General features: G+C 49.5%; 1 protein-coding gene across 1 annotated transcript in view; it reads right to left on the bottom strand.

Moving 5' to 3' along the window:
- Positions 1 to 2,044: 2,044 nt before the first annotated feature.
- The window catches only part of CD38 (CD38 molecule), a 32,184-nt gene continuing 19,660 nt past the window's right edge, over positions 2,045 to 14,568 (bottom strand). Inside the window, exons 2-8 of the mRNA XM_037045585.1 lie at positions 11,123 to 11,252; positions 9,691 to 9,826; positions 7,858 to 7,943; positions 4,671 to 4,744; positions 3,135 to 3,227; positions 2,707 to 2,793; positions 2,045 to 2,190 (exon numbers count right to left, since the gene is read on the bottom strand). Of these exons, the coding sequence (XP_036901480.1) occupies positions 2,127 to 2,190; positions 2,707 to 2,793; positions 3,135 to 3,227; positions 4,671 to 4,744; positions 7,858 to 7,943; positions 9,691 to 9,826; positions 11,123 to 11,252 (670 nt within the window). The 3' untranslated portion in view covers positions 2,045 to 2,126. The remainder of the gene's footprint in view (positions 2,191 to 2,706; positions 2,794 to 3,134; positions 3,228 to 4,670; positions 4,745 to 7,857; positions 7,944 to 9,690; positions 9,827 to 11,122; positions 11,253 to 14,568) is intronic.

Raw genomic sequence — 14,568 nt, forward strand, 5'->3', positions numbered from 1 at the left:
CTATTTCGTCATTACCAGAGGATATAAAGAACAAAATCGTTCTGACATAGGCAGCCACTTCCAGGTGGATCTGGGTGAATAAGAAACGTACATTTAGAGAGTCCAGAGATCCCCACACAAGCCCCACAATCAGGCAGGCACTGTCCAGAGAGGAAGACAGTCTGGTCACCCAGTGGGCCAGCAGGGACCTGTTTCTGCAGGCAAGTCCATTGAAATGTGGGGCAAGTCTGAACCTTGATCAGAGCTGGTCCCAGGCACCTAGCCTCATGTCCAGCCAACACTACATCCCATGAGGATGTGTTTAAGTGGAGCAAGGGCTCCTGAAGAATTTGCAGGCTGACCATAGTGGCTGCAGCTACAAGGCTCCTGGAGGAAACAGGATTGTCAACCAGGGGCAGGCAGGAAGGAGTCGACCTCAGTTGAGTACTCCCTGGCATAGGAGGCACAGTGGCTTGTTAATTTTTGTCCTCTTCTTTAGTTCTTACCACACTTTAGTGGGGATAAATTTATCATCTTCATGAGAGTGGCCAGGATACTGAAGTTCAGACACGTTAAGTATTTCACTCAAGATCATACAGAGTGATGCCAAAATATGAACCCAGAAATGCCTGACTCCAAAATGTATGCTGTTTCCACCAATCTTAGTGGGTTCCCTCAAGGAGCCTCCAGTTAGTTTAATAATTTTTTATTCAACGAATCTATATTTAAAATAAAACTAAAAAAAAACTCCAGATGTTTGAAAATTAAGCAACACATTTCTAAATAAGGATTAAATTGGAAAATATTTTTTAACTAAATGATAATGAAAAGAGACAAATCCAAACTTAAGAACTGCAGCTAAAGCAGCACTCAGAGGAAAATTTATAGTCCTGGATCTATGTATAAGAAAAGAAAATGAGCTGGAAAAAATCAGTGATCTAAACTTTCATTGCAAGAAGCTGAATTTAAAAGTCCAAAGATATTTTAAGGACTTTCTTTATCTTTAATAATACAGAGAAGAACAAAAATCAATAAAAGACAAAATTTACAAAGCTAAAGGTTGTGTCTTTGAGAGGGAATAAAAGTGATAATTCTTGATCAAGGCTGACCAAGAAAAAGAGAGAAAGGGACAAACTAAGCTGCCAGTATCAGCAACAACACGTATTTTATCTGCCGACTTACATATGTAAGACACTGACCATGAGGAGCAGGAGAAAAAGAAAGAAGAGAAAAAAAATGTAACTATTTTGAAGCCATCCAGAAAAATTACATTCCAGATTCTATTGTGTTGAATTTAATCCGACATGCATTTACTTAAGAGAGAACATAAGCACTTCCAGTTTAGTATTATAGGCCTAGAAAGAGAAAGTGCATGTAGTTTGGAGTCAGACAAAGCAGAGTTCAAGTTGGCCTCTACCTTGAACCCCATGTGTGACTTTAGGTGAATTATATTACCTCTCTTCCACTTTTTCCTCTAACAAATAGGAGATAATAATATCAACCTCATAAGGCTATTAGAAGGGTTAGAGGTATAGAACCAAGCACATGAGTAGCTTATTGCCAACAGAATATTTTCCCCAGCATGACCCATAACCATAGCATGGTAGTTTATCTGTAAAAAGGTGACAAAAGTATATCCTGAGACAAGATCATTCATTTGGAAATGTAACATTTTCTGAAAAGCCAGGGCATCTACCTTTCTTTACTCCCTTAGTCCCATAAGAGAGGACTGCTGTGGCCATTCTTTGATAGAAAGGATGTTGCCAACACACAAACATAAAAAGTGAGAATCAGCTGAAAATTACAATCAGATAACCTAAGAGAGTGTTTGAGATCTTGCTCTCCAACATGTCATCGGGGTTCAAATAAACTCTTCCCAAATTTTTTATATAAAACAATATAAAATCTTCATTTTAATTTCATATAATAATTCATCTTTTCTTGAAGGTCGAGAGATAAAAATGAAAGCTATTGCAGTCACACAAGTTATTTTAAGACTTTGGCGGGGAAAGGCTTCCATCTCCGGTGTTGACATGGTGCCAGAGGATCCCCCCAGGTCCCCAGCTTTCCGCCAGCACGTCTCCCGCGGCACGCACGGCCACGTACACCTCGAGGGCTCGAAGATCCGAAACCGCCAGGCGGACGGCTCACATCACGGAACGGCAGGACAAATGCTCAGGGTTTCTCACGCACTGGAGCAGCTTGACCGGCCTGTGACACAAACAGGAAAAGGACCTGGAGGCAGTGCGATCCGCCTACAGCCTCGTTCGTTTCTCAGCAACAACAGTGTGCGTGGACCACGAGGCACCCACGGAGCTCCTCTCCTGCGGCGATGCCCCGGGGGAAGGGCGAGTCCAGGAGTGAGTGGCTTAGAGGGGGGCCCCAGTTTAGTTTGACTGCACTTGTAAGGCCATAAAAATAAACACCGAGAAGGGGTGTTGGTGATGACATGTGGAGATGAAAACGAATACCCGGCTCTAACATGGCCTAGATATGGGCTAGGAGTGTCAGCTGACGATCAAGAAAGGGCAGAAACAGCAACCCCAGGAGGGACCCCCCATGTTTTCCTCATAAGGTCGCTGGCTGTGAACACTTCTGGGTTAGGCTGGAGGCAGGGGTGGCAAGGAACAGAGGTCGCCATAGGTCACCTTCCCAGGTCACCATCCAGGCCCAGGGGCAACGCCTGCAGATGGCAAGAAGGCTGTTCCTTCCTCAAGAATCAATTACCTGTAGTCGTCCTGACAGGTAAATGCAATATTCCTCTTTTCCAAAATCAAGTTCAGTTCCTTGATGAGGGAACTCAAGCATGTGTGACTAGGACGGAAAGAAGAAAGTGTTAGAACAACGGGATCTTGCAAACATCTCCTGAATCTGTTCCTTCTAGGTAGCAGGCCTCTGCAATCCCTGGGATAAGGAGATGAAGCAGAGCTGCCTTGTAGAGTTCACAGGCCCTCGGGAGCCAAAGGTGCAAAGGGGGTTGACGTCTATTACGGAAATAAAATTGAGAGGTTGTTGGGATGGGCTAAATGTCACGTAAAGCCCAGTCCGTTTCTGGAGCCAGTCTTTCCTCAGTGCATTCCTATGACTGTGAATTCTTTTGTGGACCGATTCCTAAAACAACCCTGAGAATATACAGATACAAAGTAGCAACATACCTGTGAACTCCTTCAAGGTCATGCATCACCCAGGCTTGTAGTGTAGGAGTCTTCTCTGGATGCAAATTATGAACTTCCACACGTCCAAAAGTGCTAACACAGAAGGGACAGAGAGCACTGTTAACCCCAAACCAAATCATTCAGGCACCCAAAGGCCCTGGGAAAAGCCAGCAGGGTAGGCACCATTGGTTAGAACCCACCCTCTGGAACTGACGCTTTACTCTTTCAGTGTGACCCTCCATGAATTAAGATCCTCAAAATGAGATTCTTAATCTGTTGGTGTTAATTCTTCAAGTACTTGCTCTTCCAAGAGTGGGCCCTAGACAACATAAGGACATCTCCTGGGCACTACTTAGAATGGCAGAATCTCAGTCCAGTGCCCCCTGCCGCACCAGAACCGGAAGCTGACCAATCTCCAGGTGATCTGCACACTCAGGCAAGTGGGAGCGCGGCTTTGAGAGGCCCCGACACCCTGCTCTACCCGCACGCCTAAACTCCTCCCCACTAGCCTGGCACCTGGCACCCCTACAGCAAGTCCTTAGCCTCTCAGAGCAGATTATAAAATCCTGGAACGCTAGCACTTTCACCCAAAAGCCCACACACAACATTGAGGTTAAAACAAGACGAAAGCACAGATGCTTCTTTGTAGAATTAAATATGAAAGCAGGAGAGAAGGAAATTTGATCCGCAGCGCCCAGAGCGTCCCTTCCTCTTCATTGAGCCCTGTCCAGGGAAAGTTCGGCGAACAGAGTCCAAAGCTAATTCATGGGGTGAAAACTGTAAGTACAGAAGCCAGCAGAGAAGAAAGGTGCTGGCGTGGCCGATGGTGTGGGTGACCTGAGACGATCACAGCTGATGCTCGCGGAGCGCCCTCTGTCAGGCACAGAGCTCAGCGTTTCTCAGGCATTATCTCAGCTCATCCCCCGGTCACTGCCACCTCAGCAGGCACATCCGCTACAGAGGCAAAGAGGTTAAGTGCGTTGCCTAAAGTCACCTACGGAATCCACGGTGAGCTCTGGAGTCCCACCTTCAACTAAACCGCTTGCTGAGGGTGTCTGAGGAGATAATGAAGGTCAAGGGCACAGCACAACTCCTGATGCTCCCAACCGTGGTTGTGGTGCTGAGCTGGGGCTCACGTGTTCACGCAGGAGACAAGGGCAAGGGCAGGTGTTTGTGGATGGTGAGGACTGAGGCAGAAGGCAGGAGGGGGCAGGGTATGTCGGCAATAGTGTGACCAGAGGCAGGAAATGGGCAGCATGGCATGTCACGGAAGACGAAGCCGAGAAAACTCCACCAGGCCTCAAAAACTCAAGACAGGGAGCTGGACAAGTGCAAGGACCATTCGGACCTTGAGAGGGTTATACACGACCAAGAAAACAGACAGAAACACTCACTTAGAAAGACAGACATTTTACCCTTTTTTAGCCCAACTCTTTATTACCAACCTTAAATGTGAGACGTGTATTTTTCTAGAGGTGAATTACCAAATAGGAGGCTGAGCTAACCCTTGCAAATAGAATGCAAAGAAATAAGTACCTGTTTTTATCAAAGGTGTTACTGATGGACCCATTGAGCACCACCTGGACCATACCACAGGCATTTTCTGCAAACTTAAAAAAAGAGAGAAAGAAAGCCCACAATGCCGCAGCATGCAAATTTAACCAGCACTCCCCAGCAGGTGCACCCCACATAGTTCTTAGCCTTAGCTGGTTAAGGGGGAAGAGCCTGTGCGCAGTAGCTCAGCATCGCCCAGCCTATGCGTTTCCATCCCAAACCACCAGAGGGATTATGCACCACACGAGAGCTCTGGAGGCAGCTGCTCCGATCTGTGTTTGCACCAGGAAGTTCAACATCTGAACTCCCCAAGTCAGAAGTTCGGGTGAGTCAGAGGAACATCGCTGAGGGAGGAAGATAAAAGTGCTTTCATGGTGCCATAAACTCAGACACTGCACATTTCATTAAGGGAGAGGGGTAGATGATTTGGGGGTAAGGGAAACAGGGACCCCAAAAAGGCACCATTGGGGCCTGCACAGGCACAAAAAGAAATGGGGGCACTGGCTGGTGTGGCTCGGTGCATTGAGCACGGGCCTGCAAACCAACGGGTCATTGGTTCAATTCCCAGTCAGGGCACATGCCTGGGTTGTGGGCCGAGTCCCCAGTGTACGGGGCACATGAAAGGCAACCACACATTGATGTTTCTCCTCCTCTCTTTCTCCCTCCCTTCCCCTCACTCTAAAAATAAATAAATAAATAAATTTTTATAAATGCAAATCTTTTTTAAAAAAAGAGAGACATGGGGAGTGAATGGATGAATGGATGAATATTGTTAAGCAAAGAGTGTTATTTCCTCATGCAACCAACATTCAGCCAGACTCTTTGCAAGGCACTGGAGAAAACAAAATGAGCAAAACAAAGCAATCTATACGCTTCCTGCAGGGAGCCCGTCCCCAGGTCTCCTTCTCATTTTATGCCACCATCTCACACAGCAAGGCGGAGCTTCATGTGAGTTTGGTCTCCAGTCCTGGGGGTTCTGCCAGCCCGCCGTGGGGCTTTAAAGCAAACGCATGGCACAGAGTGGGCGCCACGGGCAAATCGGTGAGAGGAGGAGGGGAGGAAGAGAGGAAGCAAGAAGTCCAAACACTCGGTGATGGAGACTAGGAAAGAAGTAGGGAAAACATGACAGCGAGCAAAGAAAGCTGGAGGATGGCCAGGCTCTCCCCTGGTGAAGGCTGAGGCAGCTGCGAACTGGCAGGCCTGGGGGCTTGGGCAAACCGCAGAGGACTCTGAAGTTGGACAGGTAAGTTATTTCAAGGAAGGCCATGTGCACTTTGCCAAGAAATCTCGCCTTTAGTCTGCACGGGATAAAACTCCACTGAGCATTCTGAAACGGAGTTGCTGGGGGTGACGAGCAGAGGCCCAGTTAGCATCAATCACAAGTGCTAACCCAGCCCAGTGCTTCGGGGGCGCCAAGCACTGACCCCGCAATCCTGTGCAATCCCTGAGAGGCCTGTGGAGTAAGTATTGGCTCTATTTGCCCCACGGTCACTTGGAAGTGAGAAATGGGGATGAGTTTCAAACCCCAAGGGGCGGAGCCTCTGTTGTCAGAAAAAGGAAGGATCTAGTCACATGAAAGGAGGCTGCCTGTGTCCACGGGCAGGTGAGCGTTTGGCCACAACGGAGGTGCATCCCGGCAACGGTCAGTCGGGTGGTGCACCTTCAATCCCCGTCACCACTGTGCCAATCCCCAGCACCACTGTGTGCCTAGCTGCAAGGACCGTATGGGGAACACAGGCAGGTGCTTACCACATATATAAAACATGACTTGGCTTTAAAAGTTTTTAGCAACAGCTCTGCCCCCAAATGTATCATAGCGTGATAAAATAGACAGTTTTCTCATAAAAAGCAGAACCTTTTCTCAAAAACGCAATCCACAGAAAACTATATGGCACTTCTGATTTTTCACAGCACACAGTAGGCACTCAAGAAATACTTGTTGAAGGAACGCATCCTTAGTTAATGGGACAGTGATATCGTTTTAAAATGTTGCACTAACGCCAGGGGGCGGGCGCTACTTTTCTCCCCATTTGGCAAGTGAGGAATCAGCAGTAAGACAGATGGTTAGCGTCTGTCCGGGTGGAAATGGTCTCCTCGTTTCAAATCCCAGACTCCCTCCTTCGCCTCTGCTGGGGTTTACCTGAATCTCCTGGAGGTGGGCTGGGCTGTCTCTCCTGACTAGCCCACTGACCTTGAATGAGTCCCTTAGCCTCTGAGTCTTCATTTGTAACCTTCGCTCAGCACTAATTGTGGGGAGTAAAGGGGATGGCAAGCCAGCTGAGAGTGAGATCAGAAATAGAGAGAAGGGGGTGGGGAAGACGGTGACTATTTCCCAGCCTGGATTCTGGTTCCGGAGTCGGACAATTTGGGGTCCACTCCCAGACCTACCCCTTGCTGGGTACACCGATCATTCACCTACCCGCAGCTCTATTTTGTCATCTGTAAAATGCTGATACTCACGGTCTCTATTTTACAAGGGTCTTGTGAGGATGGGAGGTTTTGATCTGTGTGCCTGGCGCACAGGAAGTGGTCTGCAGGGATAACTTAGCAAGATGGTTCCCGGAATCTAAGGTTGGTCACTACCTGGACCAGGGGATTGGTCCAGTTGGTCACTACCTGAACCAAGCAGGAGACTCCTAGCAGCCAAAGCTGAAACATGGGTAAGGGCAGGGGTTCTTCAACTGGTGCCCACGGGCCCTCCACGCATGCCCTAAAGTTACACGTGAAAATCTTCTAGAATGGACTCAGGGATATTTTCCTCAGGGAAGGATCCCATACTTTTGCTCTTAAAAGGATCTGTGATCCCCCCACCCCCATCCCCGCAACAAAAATCAGGCCAAACACTGGCTAGAAGACCTCGTCATTCTCTGGCCTCTGAAATTCTGGAATGTCACCGTGGGTACTCACCCGCCTGGACACCGTGTCNGGGCAGGGGTTCTTCAACTGGTGCCCACGGGCCCTCCACGCATGCCCTAAAGTTACACGTGAAAATCTTCTAGAATGGACTCAGGGATATTTTCCTCAGGGAAGGATCCCATACTTTTGCTCTTAAAAGGACCTGTGATCCCCCCACCCCCATCCCCCCAACAAAAATCAGGCCAAACACTGGCTAGAAGACCTCGTCATTCTCTGGCCTCTGAAATTCTGGAATTTCACCATGGGTACTCACCCGCCTGGACACTGTGTCCCAGAACACAGACATCGTGTTGTTGTGGCAGTCTTCGCTCCAGTCGGGGCAGGACTGGTAGTTCATTTCTGAGAGGGACAGTTTACAGGAATAATTAAAGTGCAAAATCAAAGATTTAATTAAGCCACACTCTCCCCTGGCTGTTCAATCATAGCAGAGTCGTCATCTGCCGGCCTCGCTGCCAAGGCGGAGGGGGGACAATGGACACGCCTGGACCCAATTTAACTAAGTGCCCCCTGAATCCCGTCCAAGTCCTTACCTTGCCCTCCCAATCCCAGATGGGAACACAGTGACCAGCCCTGAGTCATTGTTCTGGGAAGTTGCAGAAAGCCCATCTGACAGAGGCAAGCCCCCTCCATGGTCCTGGCACCATGGTCCTTCACCACTGGGTCCTGGGGCAGGGAAGGGGTTCTCCCCGCCTGCTCCTGGGTTTCTGGCCAACAGCCCCCTGCCCCCTGCACCCCCGCCCCATGCGGACAGCTTTCCTCTCCCCCCACCCCTGTGACCCCACATGCTGAGGCTCCCATGGCCTCTGAGCTGTCCTCCACCCCAGGGCAGGCAGCTAGGACAGGTACAGAGTGTGAGCACACACTTGCCACGTCACTCCTCCCGAGGGTGCCTGCCTTCGTGCGCAAACATTTCCTAGTTACTTTTGACGTTTAATCAACAAATGAGATTGTGAGGTATTTAAAGTGTGCAATGGGATGATACGAACACATATGTACCTTGTGGAAAGATTCCCCTGTGTGGAGAACACACCCATCACCCCACATACTTATCTGTGCGTGTGCATGTGTCCGTGAGAGAACACACAGGGTCTGCTATCTGAGAAAACTTCAATTACGCCGCCACCGTGTCGTCAACTACGGTCGCCTGCTGAACACGAGACCCTTGGACCCTACCCCTCTTCTAAGTGGACATCTGTACCCTTTCACGACCTCTACACGTTGCCCCGCTCTCCGCCCTGACAGTCACTTTCTACTCTGCTTCTCTAAGCTCGTCTTTTTAGGGTTCCACCTTCCAGTGACACCATGCACTGTGTGTTTTTCTCTGAGGAAGCTGATCGACCAAACCACACCCTGCAACACGAGGCATGTATACACTTATGTGTGCCTCATGTTCTTCGCCCATCGCCCCTGACTGCACAAACATTTCAGTGTTAACTCCTGGGGACAGAGAGGAATGAGACAGCCCTGCCTTCAGAGGACACATGATCCCGCAGAATCGAATAAATCAGAGAAGGGTCAGTTTGGGTTAGGGGTGGGGGTAGCCCCCTTAGGGAAGGAAGGTTGGTGCCGAAGTTGATTTGGAAGGATGGGTAAGAGTCTTCAGATGGATGAGATGGGGAAGGAGCTCCAATTATAAGTGTGGAATAGCCCCGTGGGTTTGGATTGGTAGCAGCAGAGCGAAGGGACGAGGGAGGGAGCTGGAAGACGAGAATCTGAAAGGCAGAGGCCAGGCCGTGCTAAGGAATTTGAACCTTGTCTTAGAATCAAAAGACAGCTGTTTAGGTTTTAGGTTAGACGCTGACCAGTCCCACTGAGGTGGCCAGCGGGGGCTGACTGGCAGGAATCCGGTCAGGACAGTCTGAACCAGAACACAAGGAGTGGGGCGGGGAGAGGGGGGAAGGACGAACACACGCGTTGGTCTGAAGGACAGATTTTACATCAGGCTGCTTGACAGCGGGCACAGATGGCCTTAGGCTGGGTACCTGGGGCCCCGTCCTCCACACGGATCCCTCGGGGCCCCCAGCAGAGCCCAGGGCTCCATCACCCCACACATCGCCGGACAACCCCAAACAGCCCCGACCCTCACCAGAGGAGCCTGCGTCTCCGCACCACCTGAGGCCGTCGGCCAGGTAGCCCAGCAGCGTGTCCTCCAGTGTGAACATCTCCTGCTGCACCTGTGTGTACTGATGCGCCAGCTCGCTGGACTTGCTCCAAAAGACGGCCTGAGAGAGTGGACACACAGCCTGTTATTGAGATCCGTGCAGGGAGCCAAAACAAACCAAAAACGCCACACCCACATCCCTTCAAATGGAAGGCAAACACAGGAAGTAGAGTAAATCTCGGGTAGTCAGGGTAAGGGTTGCTCAGTTCATGGCCGCTGTGTGTGTGTGTGTGCGTGTGCGTTCTGGGTCACAGTGTAAAATGAGCTTATTGTTCTGGGTTGCCATGAAAACAAGTCTGAAAGCCACCGACCAAAACCTCACACCAAACAGAGGACCGGAACACATCTGGAGAAGCCACTTGGAAGTTAGGAAATTCCTGGAGTTATCTGCAGGGCAGTTTTGTCTCCCTGGGGTTCTGGGTGAGAAGTGCCCTTTGTTTCTCAAAGATCTCCACACCCCTGCTTCCTTCCCCAAATCTCTCCTACCCTCACAAAAGAAAAAAAGACAACCAAAAGAGCAAATACAGGGAGTTTTTCAGGGTCCCCTGTACAGGTACAAAAAGTCAGGTTTCAGAACACTCCTCAGCCCCAGGGGCCGGCTCCTTCTGACTGGGAGGCCGTGGAGGGCCTGCTCAGAGGCCTGGGTCCTGGAGTCACAGTGTCCTATAAGGCCCAGCATCACTGCTTATTAGTTGTCTGACTCGGGACACCCAGAGCATGGTGGCAAAGCCTCACTTTTCCCACCTGTAAAATGGTAACAAGAATAATTGGAGGAAACTCTTGGGATGCTGAGGAGATTTGGGTGAGACCATGCAAGTAAAGGGCATAGTCCCATGTCTGGCCCAAAGCCCGTGTCACCCAGGCCTGTGCTCGGTGCACCCAGCAGGGACTCCTTAGTGACTCCCAACCCCTAGTGACAGGATGAGAGGCTGTAACAGGGCTCATGGGCTCCACACAGATGACTTGGGGCATGTTTCATGCTGGCTTTAGAAAAGATTCACCCCACGGCAGACTTCTTCCAGTTCAAACAGCGCATGAAAACCCAGGCCTCTCTGGCCTCAGACTTTGTGCCAGTTCAACTGGTCACTTTCAACATCAACAAACTTGAGAGGTCGCCAGTCACCTAAACTCCCCAGGGTTCGCTTTTCTCACTGGTGACATGAGGATGTCACCAGTGAGAAACCCAAATCATATCCTGGTCTCCCACTAGCCCCACAAACTCCATCCCTGCCAACCACACCTACATTCTCACACCTGGATTATTCCTCTTCCCCGCCCCCGGCCAAAATCCAGACCTGTGACCTCTTCCCACTGGCGTCCAGCCTCGGTTTTGAAATCAAGACCTTGACCCAGCTACCTTGTTGCAGGGTATGGTTTGGCTGGTCAGCTTCATCAGTGGTTGGTAGTCTTGTTCCCTGGAGCTACAGGGGTCCTTGGAAAGAAACGCATCCTGGAACGCCTTCACTATCTTTTGGCAGTCTGTATGGCTGTGAGATAAATCATGGAAAATAAAATCAAGCACGAATGATGAGATTTCCAACATATTTTTGGAGCATGTATGGAGGGCCACTCAGTCCACACACATGAGCTCGTCTCATCGTACAGTTTCGTGGGTGAGCACTCCTGTGTCTGGCCTACAAAGCCCCGCCCCTCAGGGAGCTCACTCTCTGGTTAGAGAGACAGATAGGACACAGACGGGCAAATGAGTTACCGAAACAAGCACAGATCATTGTAACTGTGCAGGAAACCAGCTGGGGGTGGATGAGAGCAAAATACCAAAGCAACCACTTTGGACCACTTTAGGGAGGCTGGTGAGGAGCGGCCCCCCGAGAGGTCATTTAAGCTGAAAGTAAGTGATGAGAAAAAGTCTCTTCCAGACCAAGGGTGATCCACGTGCCCAGGCTCCAAGGCAGAAAGGAACTTATGACTTTGAGAAACAGGGAGATGAACAGCATCACCACAGTGTAAGGGAGCGAGGGGGCAGGGCGTGGTGGCAGCCAAGTCAGAGGAAATAATCCAGAGCAGGTCACGTAGGCCTTTCAGACAGAGGAAAAGATGCCTAATTTTACTCTAATGACAGTGGGAAGCCACTGGATGGTTCAATCTTCCTGAGTTGAAAGAACGAGAGAGCCCTGGCTGGTGAGGCTCAGTGCATTGAGCGCCAGCCTGCAAACCAAAGGGTCTCTGGTTCAGTTCCCAGTCAGGGCACATGCCTGGGTTGCAGGCCAGATCCCCAGTAGGGTCGCTCAAGAGGCAACCACATACTGATGTTTTTCTCCCTCCCTTCCCCTTTCTCTGAAAAATATAAATTAATTAACCAAAAAAAGAAAGAACAAGAGAAACTTTTCCACAACAAAAAAAAATCTGGCAGAAAAGAAAGTAACACACACCAAATACCTACCATACACCAGATGCTTCTGTGAGCCTGTTCTCACCGAATCACCCAAGACTCAATGGAGTCTCACAGAGAACTCACAAACCTCCAACGTTATTTTTATGCTTCTCTGATACATGGATCCCAGTTCCAAAACATTACCTTCAGTGACCAAAAACCCCCAGGGTAAAAAGTTAACCAGTTCCTGGTTTAGAAGGAGCAGAGGTATAGAATGGTGGAGCTGAAACAGACCTCGGAGGAGTTTGTCACCCAGCTGTCTTCCCTTCCTCTGTCTTAGAGATCAGAAACCCCTCTGGCCCCACGAGTAAGAAAAAGATGGACAAAGACAATGAGAAGTTTGGGGCGGGCTTTATGAAGCTCCTTTTCATCCTTAAAATCAAGAGCAAACATTTCATCCTGGATGGGCGAGTCAGCATTTCTGCTGACATAGAGAGGTAGGCAGACGGACGAGAGGGAGAAGTTGAGTTAAATACTGAAATGACAGACAGACAGACGGATGATAGGCAGGTGATAGACACACCGGAACTAGGGCGGCGGTGAGCAGAGGTGTCTGCAGTCCTCATTCAAACACGCCATCGCAGAAACGGGCCTCAAGACCACAAGTCTGGCTCTAAAAAAGGACAGGCGTTCGCTCGGATAGTTACAAAAGTCCACAGTCCTCATTTTGTCCCCCTGGGTGGAGCACAGTTCCGTCTAACCAAATGGCAGCCACGCAAACGCTGTTCTGAGTCAGTTGGTTGGGGCCTTTGGGAGTCTGTGTCCAGCAGGGGTGGAAGCGGATTTCTCTGACTGGAGGTGAATCATGGGAGGGTCAGGCCCATTTCTGCAAGGTCAACGAATTGTTGTTCTTCAATGGTTCCTTCATTCCCAAATTAGAGGCCTTGGTTGTGCCACTTTTAGGAAGCCCTGCTCCTGTGGACAGGGACTGGGAGGTGGCAGTTGTTCGTCCAGAGACTAGTCCCCAGAGCTCAGTGTGTGCCAGTGGCCCGTCCTTGGGGGGCCACCTGAACCACTGGGGCTGTTGAAGGTCCTCTGGTCCCATGGTTCTCAGTTCCGGCCACAGCTGAGGACCTCCTGCAGCGCTTCGGAAAAGGTACCAGGCCCTGACTCCAGACCAACAAAGTCACAGTGGGGACAGGGGGAAGGGTCCGACCTGCCATTTTCCCACGGCTCCTATTCCCATCCGGCCCAGCCCCTGGGCACAGCCCTTCCACTTTCTGCCTCATGAATTTGACTGTTGGGAGTACCTCATATAAGTGGAGTCACATAGCATTTTTCTTTTTGGGTCCGGCCTATTTCACTTAGCACAGTGTCCTAGGGTTCTTCCACGTTGTGGCACATGCCAGGACTTCCTTCCTTTTTAAGGCTGAGTAATGCCCTTGTAGGCATCCACTAGACTGGGTTATCCGTTTGTGGGCCATGGACACTCGGTTGCTCCCTCCACCCATTCTTTTGTTCCACAGATCCCACTTACCAAGGGCCCACTACGAGCCTCACAACAGGCACAGGATTGTAAAGAGAAGTACTATTTCTACCCTCAAAGCACTCACACTGGGGAACAGGACAGAGAAGAACAAAATTAATTTCAACTAGATTGCTGGTGACTTGCCCCAGGCACTAAAAGGTGAAAACAATAAACAGCAGAAGACAGAAACAAGATAAAACAAAACAAAACAAAACAAAAACCCCACTAAGTGGCTCCCTATCTCATTCTGAAACCGGCTTTCCTGCGTGTTTGCTCCTCCAGGCGCTGTGACCTATGAACTCTCTTTGCCTCTGCAGTGCTGTGAGTGGGAGTCATCTGACCTCTCTCCCACTGTGCTTCCTTGGGTCCTGTCCAGGGCAGTTGGAGAGGTGGGGCCAAAAAAGAGGAGGGGCTTGTAGGGGGCCTCTGCCCAGTGGAACACAAAGCAGCCTTTGAACAAGGCATTTATACACAGCTTGGAATAGCTTGGGGAATGGTTATTTTCTATCGAGTGAAAAAAGTAGGCTTCGACCTCACAGAAAATAGACAAGGACACATATCACACGGGAACCTTAGGTTGTCTCTGCAAAGGCGAATAAAGGGGAACTTCCACTTTTGCCTTGCTTTGCTCTTTATTGTTGGTTTACTACAAAAATGGATTCATGTTTTATCCAAAAAAGGAGGGTTAAATTGTTTTTAATTAAAGATACAGTATAATCACAACCAATTGTTAAAAACTGAAGGGAGAAACCCACGGTTATCAAACCACATTATAAAGAGTTATATTTATCTGCTTTGGGGCCTGACATGTTGTATTTTCTATAATAAGCATCTGTTAGATCAGGGTTCAAACAAAACTCTCATCTTCTAAAGTTGCTCGACCAACTAAAGCACAAAAGTTTAAGAATCTGGGAAGGTCTTAGAACTTGGGAACCTGAGGCCC

This window comes from Sturnira hondurensis, unplaced genomic scaffold (genome assembly GCF_014824575.4).
Source record: "Sturnira hondurensis isolate 20B ecotype Veracruz unplaced genomic scaffold, ASM1482457v3 Scaffold0000780, whole genome shotgun sequence".
Taxonomy (NCBI): domain Eukaryota; kingdom Metazoa; phylum Chordata; class Mammalia; order Chiroptera; family Phyllostomidae; genus Sturnira; species Sturnira hondurensis.